We start from the raw sequence: 17043 nt of genomic DNA on the forward strand, positions 1-17043 counted from the left end.
GCAGGTATTAACATATTTATTACACCGTTAAGAGAACAACAATACCAGAATTATACTGCAAAGTTTCACAGACTGACAGACCATAGTTTACAGCCCAAAAGAAAAAAAAAAAGAAACAAAAAGAAAAGAAAAACAAGAAACCACAGTTCTGACATAGTAGACTGGAAAGCTCTCTAAAGACACTGACTCTGGGCGATGAAGAGACCGCCCAGCGTCAGCCTACCACTAACCTGTGGTTTTCATGTCTCAAATAAGTATTGCACAACAACTTCAAATCATTTGAGCTCTTTTTTTTCACAATAGATGTTCTCAAGGGAACCCATCCCACCCCCAGAAAATGAAATAAAACTCCCACCCTTGAAGTTCACCTCACACCCACAGAGTAATGCTACGGCCTTCACTGTTCACTGCTGGCCCCACACATTTCCTCAAATGTCCCTTGCTAAGTGGGAAATCTTAATAACATTTCCTCTCCTTTGTGAAAAACCAGCATGTCTAAGTTTTGGCCGTATCTTTTTCATTTTTAGTTTTTGCCTTTTGTAAGTTCAGTCAGAATCGTTACCCCGCTGACAAGTCGGCTTAACGTGTTCACAACTGAGAAAAGCGAGGAGGGTAAACAGGAGAGAAAAAAGAGCAAGAAGAACATTTCTTATCCGTCACTTGTATCATTGAAATAGGAATCGACAACACTTTTCTTTAAAATTAGCAAATTTTTAAAATTCTGTTCAAACAGTTCACCCATGATGTACTCTAAAAACGCCACAGGCATAAAGCAACGTAACAAAAGTGTTTAACTTTTTTTTTTCTTCTCATTTCTATTCATTTATTTTTCATTTATTTATGAGGTCTGCATTGTTACCAAGTAGTGATATGGTTTTGCAGCTGTATGAGCTTCGACTTTGGGTTTTTTATTTTCCTGTTCTCGTGTGCCCATTTGGTTTAGACTAGACCAGTATCAGCGACTGATGCTCTTATCGTGCTGTAAGAGGTAGAGTGAGACTTGTTTGCCACCGAGGAATTTGTAGCAAAACACACAGAGAGGAGGGGAGAAAGAAAAAAAAGGAAAGAACAAAATGTGAGCAAAAATGTTAAGTCGTTTTTTTTCCCGTTTTTTTTTTCAAACCCAGGTTTTACCCTGATATCGATAAACACATTATTTGTTGTATACTTTCAAATACACTAGTGTTAAAACAGCTGAGCTGTTTCTTCACAGCTTCTGAGAAGTCGTTAGTCGGGTGTCAGACACCTTTTTGGATTGTTTAACCCATTAGTCAAAAATGCAGGTGTGTATTTCATTTAGACAAGAAGTGGGGGGGGGATGAGGAAGTACAGAGGCAGCAAACAGCCCAGAACCTTTGTGGGCCCCCTCTTGTTTCTTGAGGTCAGAATTTGTAACGCGCTTCTGTGTAGCACCAAGGTGGATGGTGTGAAGAGCCTTTGTGTGCGTCAGGGTAAGAGGTCTGTTCGATTTACATTGAAGGTTTACAACAAATTTGTGGCAAAAAAATGACATACTCCGATATAAATAAATAAAACAAACGGCATTGGTGTGAAACTCCAGTCTCACGTTCACTCTTTAAGAATAAAGAACTATACTGCTTAAAGCTGAAATGGGCACTTAATCTCACATTTGTGTAAAGAGGAAATGCAAAAAGATTTTTCCTCGAAATTGGTCACATAAGTCGTCAGTGTTCATTAGTTATTATTGCTCCAGTGGAAATGTAACACTGTTCTGAAAATGTCCATTATGTTTATTTCAAACGTTTTCTTTTCAAAATGTAAGATGAGTGCCGTTAGGATTAAAATAAAAGACTTTTATGACATTAAACTTGCGTTTGTTCTCTGAATATGTGAACAAAACGTGAAGAAATAAATATCCCAAACATATGTGTGAACAAACCTCTTTTGAAAATCGTTTAAATCAGGATTTTGGTCCTTGGTGTCAGTCTTTGGCTGTTTTTTTGTTTGTTTATCTTTTGTGTTAATACTGTGTGTTACCTGGTGCTTTGCAGTGTTAAAGCTGTCAATCGGAGTCTACACCTCTGCATTTGGAAAGTTAGTTTGTTAGAATATTTTTTTGTCATTTTTTAAACTTTTTTTGGTTGTTTTTCTATTTTTTTTTCTAAAAAATAACAAATATTTAACAAACGTTCAGTAATGTGCATGCACTGCCTGTAACTATTCCAAAAAAAAACCCCGTTATGGCCGCTTTTGTGAAAATGTGGTGAGAAGGAGAAAAAGAAAAGTTGGTTTGGTGATTTTACAAGCCCCATTCCAAAGAAATGTGAAACCCAATAACGCCATCACTACATACAAAACGGTTGATGAGTTATGGCTCTAGCGACAACACAAGTATGCTAAAAAGAAGCATGCGGAAATAACCTCTGTGACAGTGCAAATACATCTATGTATGTCCCTTGTACAAAACATTTAGGTTAGCATTCCTGCGCAACATGCTAGCTCTCAGAAAAGATCTGTGTCGGACTCAAGTAGCAGCTCTGAGATATAGCTTGTGTCTTTTCTTGAGGACGAAGGGAAGTGAAACTTAAAGAACTACGAGGGGATCTACCACCTACACACAGAATAGAAAAGCAGCGTGAAAAAAAAGATAACACTTCTTTTTTTTATCTCTTTTTGTTAGAGAGAGCACGAGTCATGAAGGAGTTTGAGTTGTGACCGGGTTGAAAAACTATGCATTGTCACAATTGTCCAACACATACACAATAAATAACCATTGGTGACACCACAGGACAGAAGTCTTAAACACCATGACATCTACAGGAAAAAAAAGAATAAGAAAACATGAAGAGATGAAAATGTTTTGAAGAGTTGAGACAGGAGAGTCTGGAGTGCAGAATGAGCTTCCTACCGACTTCTCCACACTGCCGGTGTTCGGCTCCGAGCGGCTTCTGTCGTGGCGATTTGACGGGTCTCGCCGGAGGGACGATGACTTTACTTCCTGTTTGAGAGCTTCTGTGACCCACCAAGCATGCTCGTGTGGTTTGCCGTCAGTACATCCTCCACTTGTGCAGTGGGCAAAGTTTTGTATCTCGTCCAAGAATTCTTCCTTTTATGTCCTTCAGGGAGACGGATTTGTATTTCCCAGCCCACTGACCTGGATATTATTACAAGTGAGAGGGAAATAACATTGGTTGAACAGCTGGCTCCGCTTGCAATCTGCTGCACATCTGCCCGTTTCATGGCTGTCTGTGGGCCAGAGATTCAGTCCGTTCCTTCTCCCATCTGCAGGCAGCAACGTTGCTCATCCATCCTTACGTTGGTCTGTCTTTTAGGGTGCTAAATATCTTTCTTTACAAAGAGTATTGATGAGTGCTAGCTAGTGATGTTCCCTTGGTATGCGGTTTGGTAAAATGACGTTGATTAGTCTCATGTACCAGAGAGGAAATAAGCATTAATTGAAGGATGGAAAATGAAAAACATTTAAAAAAGGGGAGGTCAGATATACTACGGTCACGGGTGTCTCTGCTCTGTCGCTGAATATTTACAGGAAAAAATAGCAATAATGACAACAACATCAACAACAACGGGCACGACGAGAAAATGGACAACAAGAATAGCAAGTGTAACGATAAAAGGATGTCAATATTTAAATTCATTCATTCAAAACAAAGAATATCTTTGTGTTTCTGTAAAGTTATGGCAAGTCAATATGACCCAATTATGGACCTCCTCCTTCTATGACCACGCTGCAGGATAGACAGAAGCATCGCCATCTCTCTCCGTTAGCCACGTTAGCTTAGCATCTTTGCAAGGCATCGTAGACAGTCATGCTGTTCGTGGGGTTGAGGGCTGGCTGTTACGCCCCTCCCCCCCCCCGCCCCGCCGGCCCTTTGCTTCCTTTCCTAACCCAACGAGTCTCTTAGCGCGGTGTGCCGTCCAGGGCAGAGGAGGACGGGGTCCCGGGGGTGGAGGAGCGAGGGGTGGCAGCAGGCGGCGTAGCAGCCGGACTCCTAGTCCCACTGCTCGGGGTGCAGGCAGAGGAGCTGACGGGAGCAGGGGTCTCTGATCCCGGCACGCCTCCCTGCTGTTGGCTGGCCTGCTGCTGCTGCTGCTGGGCCTGGAGGGTCTGACCGCAGACATGGTGGTGCTTCTCCCAATCCTTATGCTGGCAGAAGGAGCCGCAGTAGCGCGCCGTGTTGCAACCGCTGCACGTCTCACTGGCTTTGCGGCCACAGTTCCAGCAGCTCTGACAGACAGAAAGACGTACAGTTAACTAACATGAAAATGATACAGCAGGAGAGTTTTACAACCCAGACATTCGACCACTTGACCTCGTGTACCTTTTGATAGATAAACTCTAATTGGGACCCCTTGGGAGTGCACTTTATGCTCGTTAGTGCACTTTATGCTTAATATATCTTTTTTTAAAACTTTTTTAATATTTAAAATGTTTAACTTTATTCCCTTATTTTATACTAACCCATAGCCTTATTCTACTGACCCATTGCATTAGCATTTCATTTTACTTTATTTTATTACTTGTGCACTGCTGTCTTGTCTATTGTCACATTGTCTACTGTCGCGCACCAACCGCCAAGACAAATTCCTTGTATGTTTGGCATATTTTGGTAATAAATGTTTCCTGATTCCTGATTGTTTGTTTTATTCCATGCATAATGCACCATCATGTGCTGGTGATATAAAAAGCCCCAGTGCGACAGCATTAACACGAGTAGTCTCTCCTTTTACAACACTTGTACTTAAACAACACTGCCTAAAACAAAACCACAGGCAGATGAAAAACAGCTTTCATCACACTTGAGGCCTCTTATAAGTCCTAGAAACGGCAGGGAGAGTATGTGGAGCCGGCTGCATATCAACAGGAAACACTAGAACAAAGTTACAAACGGCCGGGGAGATTTTACCTCTCGGGCACTTCGTTCTCATAAACATCACTCCTGCAATTAATGACAGATGTGAAACATATTTCCGTCTCCCTAACTGATTAAACACCAAGGTCTGTAATGGTGATTAGCAAAGGAAAGCTCCTTCCCTTATTCTCTCTCAGCTGAGCTGGTAACACATTTCTAAACATGCCGGCTGCTCTGAAACAAATGGAAGATATGAGACGTAGACGCTCGATTGACCTTGTTTCCTTCTGGAAAAAAATGAAATAACGTCTATTTGCCGGCTAGCTGCGAATAATCAGAAACCTCTTTGATATTTGAAAGTCAAATACACACGATTGGCTTTCATTAATGCAACAATAAAGTCAACAGAAACAAGAGGATGGCGGTGACAGTTTTTATGACGTCTTGGTCTACATGTCGGAGTGCCTCCGTGTGGTCCTACCTCACTGGAGTCCTCCTGCTGGTTGATTATGGAGAGCGCGTCCTCGGCCGCCTGCCGCTTAGCCTCGGCCACCGTGCGCTCCATCTTGGCCCGCTCGGTGCTGATCATCTCGTGAGCCTTGCGCTCCGCCTCTGAGACGGCCTTCTGCAGCTCGGTCACAGCCTGCCGCTTCACCTCATTCACAGCCTCTTCTGGAAAGAGTGTGGACACAGAGGAAGTCAAGCCTCCCGTACCTGCAATGTAGTGTGCATTGGATCATCCTGCTGTTGGGAGTTCAACGAGCACACTGATGTTCTTACTTTGGTTTAGGAAACAACATTTACTATTTGTTATTATTGTTCACATTTCATGACAGTTTTCTGAAACGATTGAAAAGATTTGGACTTCTGACATATCGATGGTGAAACCGTTTTACCGCTCTACGTCTGGAGGACGTTTATTAGGACAAAGACATGGCTTGAAGTTAAATGAGGAGGAGATTTGTAATCACCCGGGAAAACACCAAAATGAACCAGACATTAATTCTTAAATGTGTAAAATGTGTGAGCGGTGACAGGAGCCTGTTTAATAACTTAATAAAAGGTCATCTGATGCTCATCTAATTGTGATGTTTTAATTAAAATATGTTGAAAGAACAGCTTTTGATGATGAGCAAACCCAAACGATATTTTTCCTACTAACATCCACAATGTAACAGCACGGGCCAATTAATTCTGGGTAATCAGTCAGAAAATATACTTTTGAGATGGAGCAATGTGTTATTTGGCACTTGTTTTATGAAATGAATGTGCTTGCCGCACTGGTGTTAAGCAGTGGAATTCTCACTGAACGTCAAAGCAAACGGAGGGCTTTTTTGTTTGCTCCCATCAAGCCGTAACTTGACTAATTGTGTATGCAAATCAGGCAATTTATATTTAAATTATGCATTTCTATTGTGATCCCAGAGGCCCATGTGGTGAGGGAAGTGGGAAGCCGGTAAGACACCGAGCAAGGTGCTTGAATATTTATCACCAACTGTAAACATTTTTTTTCCCCATTTCTAACAGATGTATTCACCTCCAAACTCCATTGTGTTAAAAATCCTATTTTGCAATCCTCCCTCGGTCACATTTAAACCAGTCTCTCCTCAGCCAGAATATATGCGACTGAAGTGAAAAAGAAATAGGGAGAAGAATGCAGAGAATGAAAAGTAGAAGGTACCATTTATCCTCCAGACAAAAGATAAATACAGCTTCATGTCCGACGAATACGCTTTCACTTTGCTTAATTTCCTTTGTAGACATTACACCTGTAATACAAATGTAAAATCTGTATTCAATAACCGACTGAGTGTGGGCTTTTCTACAGACAGACATTATCTTTCCATGGTAATCGAGCTAAATCTTCAAACAAGGGTGGTTTTGTCTTTAACCTACTGTGCTGCCTGAAGTCATGGAAATTGCCCCGGTGCAGCGTGATATACGCCTCGCGCACGGAATTGTGATTACACACCAAATGCCGTAGATGGAAGATCGATCAAAGCTGGCGAGGGGAGGACTGGAGAGCGGGCAGAGTCCCAATGGTGATACTCAATTCAATTTAAATGCATATTACTTGTTCCGAGTATCTCACACATCATGCTCGGTCAAGCAAGGGGACAATTTATTTTCTCCAAGGGGTTTAAAAAGCAGATATACTGTATCGCTGACGAATACAAAGTGGATTCCTCAACTAGTGAGCCCTCAATGGAATACTCTTTCGGTTTTTCAGGACAGCGATAATGGTGATTGCAGCTGCACTTGAGATTTTTAAGAATGTTGTTTGTGTAAACTTACATTGTAACGGCAACTACTGAAGGCTGTCAAAGCAACCGATTGGTTTAAATACTTAAGCACAAATTTACCCGTAATTTAACAATCGCTAAGGCGATTACAGACGCTAGAAGATACCAACTCTTTGCAAAGCAGTATCCGCACAACCACCACAACAGCTGGCAAAGCTACTCGTGTCCTTATTTGACTGGTGCAATAAAGTCGTTTTACAACCTTACATCTTATTTGTAGAGTGTGGTGCCGGTGGAGCGGTTCTTTTTTATTAACTTCACTAATGTATCAAATATAAATCATTTAAAAAAGATAATATAAAAGAGCAGCTTGACACATTATTATTACTCGTCTTCACAGCCAGCAGACTACACAGGCGTGAGACGAGGGGGGGCGGGGCCGAAGGAGCGCCTCCCCTCCTCTTATTCATCCAGGAGGAAAACATGGACTTGATTTCCAAAAAGCAAAATGTCTTAAAAAAAACTGATAAAGGAGGAGAGAGACAGTGTGTGTGTGCGTGTGTGTGTGTGTGTGTGTGTTATAATGGCAGGCAGGAAAGTCTGCTCACCGGCTTTCTTCCAGATCTCTTCAGGCACGTATCCAGACACGGGCCGATGCAACAGCTCCCTGTGAATCTCTGGGGAGACACGAACACACGGTCGTGGTAAATAAGGAGCAACCAATGTGTCGCACGATACGGCGCAAAAGATTGTAGATATGGCCTCAGTGGTTTGTAACCCGTTGGTTATCTTGATATTTCAGGCATCGTTAAAAACAAATCATCCGCCTTATTTTTTTCCTAATTTAATAAACGCTTGAGAAGTGAAATGGCTACGGTTGAATATATTTCCAAACTTACTGTCATCCGTATAATCATGATACATTAAACAGTAGAGGACCTAGAATACACCCACCAATATCAACCATGAAGCCATAAATCTGCCAGAGAAGAAAAAGGTTTTTGTCACTTTCATGTGGGACGCAAACCTGCTGTGGAGCAACGGGAGGTTCTAGATCAGCTCCTTTAAAACTAGACTGCATCACGTCTTTTTGTAAAATAAGAATGACCTCGTCCTTTAATAGCTTTAGTAGTTGGGCCTCCTACCCGGCGTTGCGTTCTCCTGTGCCGCCGGGCTCTGCTGCCTCGACTGCCCACCGGCGGCGCCCTTCTTCAGCTCTTCAGCGTCGCTGTATCGCCGGATCCAGTAGTTGAGCTCCTCGCGGTCGGCCTCCTGGCAGCGCCGCAGTACCGTCAGCGAGCGCCTCGTCTTCTCCACCATGTCCATGATGCAGTTCAGCAGCTGTGGGGGGGACGGGGAGCGGAAAAGGCGCTGAGTTTACACATAGACTTGAAGGGATTGATTTCGTTCCAAAAAAAGGGCGGAGGCGCAGGTTTTTTCATTGAAGCCAACACCTGTGATTTTATTTTAGAAGGTGTCTCATTGTTCTATTTACAGGTGTCACGGCGTTCGATGGAGAAACACTTGACACACTCTCACCCTTGAAAGGTCACACCTCTCCACATAACCCCAGAATATCTTTGTGTTCACATGACGTCATTTAGCAGCTCAATTTTCACAGAAAAGTGAGGTGAGCATCACAAAGGTTACACTGAATGCATTTCATGTAGTGCACATTGGACTTGATTTACATCTCTACACAGCAACAACCTTTAAATTACACATTATTTGCTCTGCAAGTAAACACATAAAACATTATATTGGATAAACATTTGGGTAATTATCTCTATATCACCCAAAACACTTATTTTGTGAATAGCAATGTGTCTTACAATACAATGTGCTACGGCACTGAAATTTAAATTTAGATAAGATTAGACAAGATTGTTATTCGAGGTAAAGTAATAAAAAAAGGTTATTACTTTTCTTACATGGTCAAGGTGTTTCCACTCCTCTGCCCACTCTCTGTCTGTCAGCCTGTGGTCAATCACCTCCTCCTGCCTGGTCCCTGCATGCATACCTGCAAATAACAAGACGGACAGAGTCCCGTCAGTGTGGTACATATGCAACATTACTTCATCACTCCCATCCATTTAGAAACTCTCTCTCCGTCCATTTCTTTCTTCTCCTCCTGTCCTCCCCCTTTCTGTCGTCACATCTCTGAGGGACACGGGCAGGACGCAAAAGACGGAGCTTCCAGTCCAATAAAAGTCCATTAAAAGGCGAGACACGGTAAATGTCTCTCCTATTTTTAGAACAGAGCCAACATTGTCATTACAGCCTCATCAAGGCTCGGCTCGCCACGCGCAGAGAAATGTCTCTAATTTGACGGCGCCGTGGCTAAAAAGCTCCTGCTGTGCGCTTGTTCATCTCACTTCAGTCAGCCATCAGGTCACAGCGGCCTCAGCGTCTCCGAGGCAGCAGGATGGCCATGTGGTCGGAGAGACTGTTTGTCAGTCTGTTGGACCAACAAGTATCCACCCGGGTGAGGTGGACACTGACTGATTACCAGTATTGTTAGAATGGACGCAGATAGCAGATTACGATCTGTAATCTGTAGTATATGAAGAACTGAGCAAATTACGTAAAAATGATGCAACTGTTGTCACATTTTAAATTTGTATCTGAAATCCTCTTAATCTTCCTATTGGTGAACTGTGAACGCTTTGGCAACGTGCCGTGTAATGGAGGTGTTTTTAGGTCTCAAAATCCCAAACTTATGGACACACAACCGTCCCCGTGTCCTCACCAATGGGCCTGGCTCTCTCCCGGATCTCCCGATGGTTGGAGGCCGGGTGCCTGTAGGTGTCACGGTAGTGGTGGGCGATGGCCATGTCGTCCAGCCGGTAGTGCTGCGGGGGAAGCGGGCCCGGGTGGGGCAGGCCGTTGGGTTGGTATGAGAGCCCATTGGATGGGCTGAAGCGCTGGGCGGGGCTTATGGTGCAGGGCCGCTTGCTGGGGTGAACGTCCGGGTGGAGGGCGCCGTCTCTCTCGAAGCCGTTCTCTTTGGTTCTGTGTGAAAGAAGAAAGAAATTGATTATGAGTATTAATATTTGTATATTTGTGGCAAAAGTGGAGTGGACACAGGAAAACTCATTGGTATGTTATTAATTTCACACAAAAGCCAAACTTTTGTGATGAAACATGTCATCACCACGTCTCTTCCGCCCCTTTGTAACGCACTAAATGCTTGAGTTGACGTGCTAACGCACAACTGTTCGGCCATTCATACAAACACACTCACACAAATGTGTACACGAGAACTAAAGCAGCTTCAATGGGGTCAGGTGAAGTTTTGTGGGGCTGCTTCCAAAGATGAATGTGGCCAGGTGTGTTTGTGTGTGCGCGCATTGTTGCGTGTGTGTGTCTGTGTTCTCAGCTTTGTCAGTTCACAGTTAAATCTTGACTGAACCCCCCCCCCCCCCAACCGCCCTCCCCCACTTTCCTCTCGCTCTCCTCCTCTTCCTCCTCATCCCTCTCTCCGGTGAACAGATTGAACTTCTTAATGAGCTGTTTTTATGGGCTCCTAATGCTCATCCACAGCTCTCCATATGCTCTTTCCCTCCATCCGCCCGTCTCTCGCTGCCTCCCTCGACTCATCCATCCATTCTCCCCCCCCCCCCACAACACTCTTTTCTCCCCGGCCTTCCTGCTGCAACAATGTTTATATCAGGCAGGGCGGCACGCACGTTCACAGTTGCATGTGCAATTGTTATGGGGACACACAGCGCACTGCTGTGTGTCCCCATAACCTGCTGACCAGAGATACATACTGCACGCGCATATCACTGTCCGACAATTTTAATACTTGTATTTATATGTTACTTATAAAAAAGTGTACATTATTAAATGTCAGACAGACCCACATGTCACAAGTGAATGCTAAGGTCAAATTATTAAACATTATCCCATAATGAGTGACAATAATTCTCAAGGGCTTTTAATTTCTAATGTTTTAGATTATATTTAAGTAAAGCCTGCCTGTTTTATTATTCATCTGTTAATTTTTTTATTTTATTTAAAATATTTCAGGGGGTGTAATTCCTTCACTTGCATGGAAGGCTTTAATTGCGAAACGCTGTATTTAGTGTTGACAAAAGTAGAATACACTTCAATAGTGAGTGCAAATACCGTTTTAATATGGACTTTGCTGAATAATAACAGTATAAATCATATAAATGTTATCTTTGGTTATGGTCATATGTTTCTTGGTCAGATTCTTGTAAACCACCTTTTTTATCAGGATGCATTGACAGCACTTTTTTTCCACGATTAAAGATTCAAATTTCAAATTCAAATTTTCTGACGCAGCGCTCTAATAAGCGGCATCCCAATGCAGAGGTAAGCAAAAACCAGAGGTGCTTAGCCAGCTGTATTGGTGCTGGAACCTCATCTGTAAGTGTTATCAGCCCATCTCCCAGGGCGCACACACACACACACACACACACACACACACACACACACTCAGAGGTGCATATACGTATGTAACAATACTAACCCTCCACTGGATAGAGAATAATGCACACAGATATTCACACAAACAGCTTTTCTTTCACTGAATACAGATGCTTACTTACTTTTTCTTTCTCTCCATATGTTTCTCTCTCTCTATCTCTCTCTCTCTCTCACACACACACACACACACACACACACACACACACACACACACACACACACACACACACACACACACACCCCCACACACACACACACACACACACACACACACACACACACAGCTTCACCCCAGAGCTCACTCCCATAAGCACCAGACGGCCTGCAAATATGCAGGTATTACAGAAAAGGTCTGCCTATCCCACTGTTTGGGGAAAAGAGAGGTGAAAATTATTAATTTTGCTTTTGGCATTTTTGTCCCTCAGCAAAAATAAAAAGCACATTTTCCTCTCTCCTGCCTGCACTCAAAATGATGGACCACAGGGGAATTACTCTTCATTTCAAAAGACCATGAACACATTGTCCTTAGAGCCCGGGGACAATGGAAGAATATGTGTATGGGTCTAGGAATAGCAAAGTTTGATCGGCCAATTCCCTTTAAGGGGCCAATTTGGGGGGGAAATGTATTCAAATCTATATACTATGTAGATCTACCAAAAGAAGTATATGTGCTGGGAAATTAGCCACTGTCTGACAGATGCAGCGTGTTCTTGCTGCTCGGGGGGCTGTTGGAGGGATGACTGGAGGTTTTTAACGGTGTAAGCCGGGTTTCTAATTCTCCCATCCCTTCCCCTCCTCCGTTCCGGACCATTAAGAGCAAGAGCCGGGAGCTAAAACGTCCAGCGGAGCACGTCACGAGGCCCGGTGGCACACTGACAGACACTTCCCATGCGCACATTAACACATCACACTATTGCCCTGCGTTGGCTCAGCTGGTTTCTGTCGAGCGTTGTGTGGGTCTGTGGATGAAGCAGGCAGACTCAAAGGGATTCATGCATGAGATCAAACAATAGGGGGGGAAAAAAAAAAGCTCCGGCTGCTTTAATGTTTGGAGCCGGAACATTTCGAGACTAGATTAGTCCCATACCGTCAGAACAGCGCCGTGACTTTGTGACACACCCACCTGTCTGGCGTCCTCCTCTTGCCGTTCTCGTTAACGTCCAGCAGGAGTTCAGAGGAGTCCACCGGGGAGGTGGTGCTGGTGTCCAGGAGCAGCTGCTCGTGCTGGGCCAGGTACTGAGCCGGGTTCTGCTTGGCCAACCTGGCGCAGTGCAGCAGCTCCCTCTGAAGGAGCGGCAGGTTGGCCTGGAGGAGGAAATGTCACCGTGTTACCGGAGGAAATGTTTTGCTTTTCAGGATGTTTTAGACATCGCTGACAACCATTTCTTGCAGAGATGAAAAAGTATAAACATCACGTTTGTCTTTTTGCATGTTAAAGAAGAGTCTCTCTGTCACTCCCTCACTGGTTTTTAAAGTGCTCTACGTTACTTTTTGGGTTCATTTGGAAATTAATCACATTGATAAATTCAGAGCTGAAGTATTTTTACTCTATTGTCTTAAATAGATATATACTTTTGTTGAAAAATTATAATATTGAAAATTCAGAACTGGATAAAATAATAAAATCACTTTTCAATTCTTGAAAGTCAAGAATAAGGAGGAATAAGGAGTTGGAACATACATGTTGTAGTCTAAATATAAATCAATATAAAGTATAAACACAATACCACATAACTAGATTACAACAAAGATACAGTGAACCAGACTGATGCATCTGTTTGATCTGAAACAAAATGTTGTATTTTCATACCAAAAGCATCATTTTGGTACAACAGAGGTCCTCGTTTGCTCATCACCACCGAACCAGCAGCACTTCCTGTGACTCTGAGTGCATTAACACCCAAAAGGTTTCTCCTTTAATGTAAAGCAACAGACGCTATTTCCACTATCTCTCTGACATAACAAGGGGGCTTTGCTTTCCCGGGTGGAGTTACCGGCTCATGCAGGTATGTGCGCGCCGACTTCAAAGACATCTGATGGGCGACATTTTGAAGCAAGAAGATGAAAGTGTTTCGTCAGGCTGGTACAGAATGAGAGAGGGGACGATGTTGGCGAAGGTGCATCACATCTTTTTAAGTTCTGGGTCTGTTCCGTTTTGTTTTGTCCTCAATAACATCATCTCTCTCCTCAAGTCTCATGCGCGGTTGATTCCTTTCCTTATTTTTTTTCTTGTTTTATAATCTAAAGGCTTTTCCTTTGTCCTTTTCATTTCTCTTGTCCTAGATTAGCTCACAAATTTGCGTCTGTTTCTTTGACCATTCATAACAACTGCATACAGAAATAGTAAACCGGCATGATTTGTTTAGCGGGAATTATGTTTCATAATGATAAAACATCCCTCTCCAGCAGTTGGCTGCAGTGATTTAAATGCCAAGCGCTGGCCTTCGCTTTACCTGCTCGAGTTAATGGTCCGTTAATAGTTTATGATCGTAATTACCCTCTGAAAAAAAAGCATAAAATAGATTGCTTCGACCCTGGTGAACTCATCTTTCATTAATTAGAGGTCATCCTAATTGCCAGAGATGCGGGATTCATTAACAAAAAGTCAGTCAAGACTTGCAGGCCATTGAAGAGACTGGATCATTTTTCACACGTGACTAAGTGCGGCGCTTCGCTTTCGTTACGGCAACCAACATCTGCACTGGAGGAAAAGGAAAATTTCAAGTAGTATTCAGCGGTTACAGCTAAAATCCGTCCAGGATGATTTATGGTGAGAATACTGGATTCGTCATTTTGTCAAATGATGCCAAGAAAACTATTCAGAATATGCCACATTCAGGATATGCTGCACTTCATCAACTCTCTGCCTCTGTGTAATTTGCAGGAGAATCTCGGAGACGTCTTTATCGTCATATTTCAATTATTTCCTGCCACTACTTTCTCTCTCTTTAGTTAAATGTGTTTACGCCTCGTTCTCAAAGCACTACTCTAACTTCATCACGACGCAAGGAAAACAAAACACTTGACAGGAAGAGAAACACTGAAACTCTGTAAGCCTGTTGTCTTGTGTTGCGGGCGACCCGCCAGCTCATCACGTCACCGGCGCTGTGTGGTTTATGATTGCCTCCTTCCAGTAAAAAGCCCCCACCAATGTGTGGTGCAGTATTAAGGGACGGGGAAATGATTTGAGTGGGTTTGGGTGGAGGTGAGGGAATTGGAGGGGTCGACTCGGCGTAACATTAACGTAATGAAAAACTCGAAGCCTTGACGTCCATTGTTGCAGTTGTGTGCGTCAACGCACCTATAAAAAAAAAAAAAAAAACCCCACTACTACACCTCTGAATGATTTCTGCTACCATATGGTGGCTGGCATTAAAGGCTCTGCAGTGGCAAGACACTAAAATTAGACTGGGGAGAGAGAGAGAGGGAAGGAGCGGCGTCGGGAGAAAAGAGTTGCATCTTTGATTCCACAGCCTTCCCGGTGATACACTAACCATCTGGCGAGGACAAGGGGAAGGGAAGGAGGGACTGGAGGATGGATGGGTGGGGGACAGCAAAGGGATGAAGATATGGAGGGAGAGCAAAACAAGAAGGTGAGGCAAAGCAGGGAAATGCATACAACTACAAAAAGGGAGTGACGTGAAAGAGGACACAAGGAGGACACAAAGTCCCCGTCGGTGTTGTTAACGGCCATTCTAGTGGCACTGACGGCACATCCACTCAGGGCCGCAGTGTGAGGAAAAAGTATGCAGATTGTCTCAGAATAGGATTGAGGGGGGAAGAGGAAGAACTGAGAAAAAACAAAGTGGGAAAGAAAACAGGAGAATAGATAGAAACAAATTAGCTTTGTGCTCCCTATCGCTCAGTTTCACACTGATATTGATCTCTGCTTCCCCTACAACCCACAACATGATCTAAACTGCTGCGCAGTGAATCCCTCAATATGAGCCGAGTCCCATTCTTCATTTCTGACTACCAAAAACAAATCATACCGGCGACGTGAGAAATGGGGTAAAAAAAAGGCCCGACTGGATACTTAAAGGAATGCTCCTCCCTTAAGTTACATTACAGCAACGAACCAAGGTGAAAAGCCTTTGGTCACTTACAAGACTGAGATCAGCCAATTGTCAAAAGTAGTGACTCAAGAGATAAAAAAAAAGATGACGTGAGATACAGAATGACAACAACTTTATTTAGTAAAATTGCAGAGACATTGAGGAAAGAGAAATGAAGGAAATGGATAGTTATACGAAAGATTTAAAGAGAGAATAAGTATGCACATCTGGATCTGGGCTGGCAAAAAAATCCCCGATTGGGTCGATCAGTCAGGGAATAAGGCAAACCTTCTTGTAGCAAATGCATATTTAAACGTCTACCTTCAGAAAGGGGATGACAAAAGGTCGTAGAGGGAAGTTGGTTGCTTCTTGGAGCTTGGAGTGGAATTCTTCGATGGTTAGGGTGGAATTCTGGAGGAGAGAAGGATACAAAGAGAAAACACATGAATCCATGTGGAAGGCATTACGTGTTATATTACTTATTGGTAGCTGAGCTACAGTATATCCTGGCCTGGAGTGAATGTTTCAGGCTCTGTAACATGAAGCATATGGGCTGCAGTGAAAAAAAACAACACAAAAAGACACACATCTTCAATTAACAAAACAAATACACATGCAGCCCGAATCAACCGAAATATGCTGCTTGAGGAATAGGTGTGCTTCATTGTTCTATATAAAAAAAATGTCTCATTTAAAAAAACACCCCAGTCTGTAACTCACATTAATGATGTGACACTATTTTAAATCTCCAACACAAACTACTCCGACGATGCAGAGCAGAGAGTGAGAGTGAAGGAGAGGGAGAAAGACGAGAGCATCCACATGGGAGGAAGTGTCTGCTTCATAACAAGCATTAATACAAACAAAGGGGGGGGGGGGGGAAAGCAAAAGAACCAAGCGAGACGAAGAAAAAACAATTGAAAAAAGGCAGCAAATATTATTTTTCTTCTCCAACACTCTCTGCGTATTTCCCAGACCTGAATTTTGTTACATTCAGCCTTACATCTGTTCAACCAGATTGCGTAGGGGCTGTTCTTGACAGCTAGTGAAACCTCCCGAGTCTCCCTCTCCCCCTCACCCCCCCAGCACACAACTAGCTAATTAACGGTGTCACTCCTTTCAATAAGGCAAGGGGAGGGACAGAGACACAGCGAGAGCAGGAGAGGGAGAGAAGTATGTAGAGGGGGGGGGGGGGGGGGTTCGTGAGCCAGACCCACACAGGAGAGGCATGTGCACGTGTGCACGTGCAGACGGTGAGAATAATAAACAGAGTTAAGCCAAAAGGAGGCTATGCTCTCTGAGGCTAATTAAAAGAAGAAGAAAAAAAATCCTCCCTCCACATCCTCCGCCTCCTGCCTTCTGCACGACATACAATCACTATTTCTGTACTCCCCCTGCTCGTTGAGGCAATTCTTCTCAGATCACACAGACGTGTGGTAAATCTTTGGATCTGCGCGT

General features: G+C 43.5%; 1 protein-coding gene across 4 annotated transcripts in view; it reads right to left on the bottom strand.

Moving 5' to 3' along the window:
* Window positions 1-17043, bottom strand: part of runx1t1 (RUNX1 partner transcriptional co-repressor 1) — a 48045-nt gene continuing 31002 nt past the window's right edge. The window contains exons 4-11 of one of the 4 annotated variants that reach the window (XM_040188860.2): window positions 15907-15996; window positions 12654-12835; window positions 9825-10087; window positions 9007-9095; window positions 8221-8416; window positions 7684-7752; window positions 5314-5504; window positions 1-4207 (exon numbers count right to left, since the gene is read on the bottom strand). In XM_040188860.2, the coding sequence (XP_040044794.1) occupies window positions 3881-4207; window positions 5314-5504; window positions 7684-7752; window positions 8221-8416; window positions 9007-9095; window positions 9825-10087; window positions 12654-12835; window positions 15907-15996 (1407 nt within the window). In that variant the 3' untranslated portion in view covers window positions 1-3880. Of the gene's footprint in view, window positions 4208-5313; window positions 5547-7683; window positions 7753-8220; window positions 8417-8997; window positions 9096-9824; window positions 10088-12653; window positions 12836-15906; window positions 15997-17043 lie in introns of all 4 variants that reach the window. The other 3 variants (XM_040188856.2, XM_040188858.2, XM_040188855.2) reach the window with 3 other exon arrangements.

This window comes from Gasterosteus aculeatus, chromosome 10 (genome assembly GCF_964276395.1).
Source record: "Gasterosteus aculeatus chromosome 10, fGasAcu3.hap1.1, whole genome shotgun sequence".
Classification (NCBI taxonomy): domain Eukaryota; kingdom Metazoa; phylum Chordata; class Actinopteri; order Perciformes; family Gasterosteidae; genus Gasterosteus; species Gasterosteus aculeatus.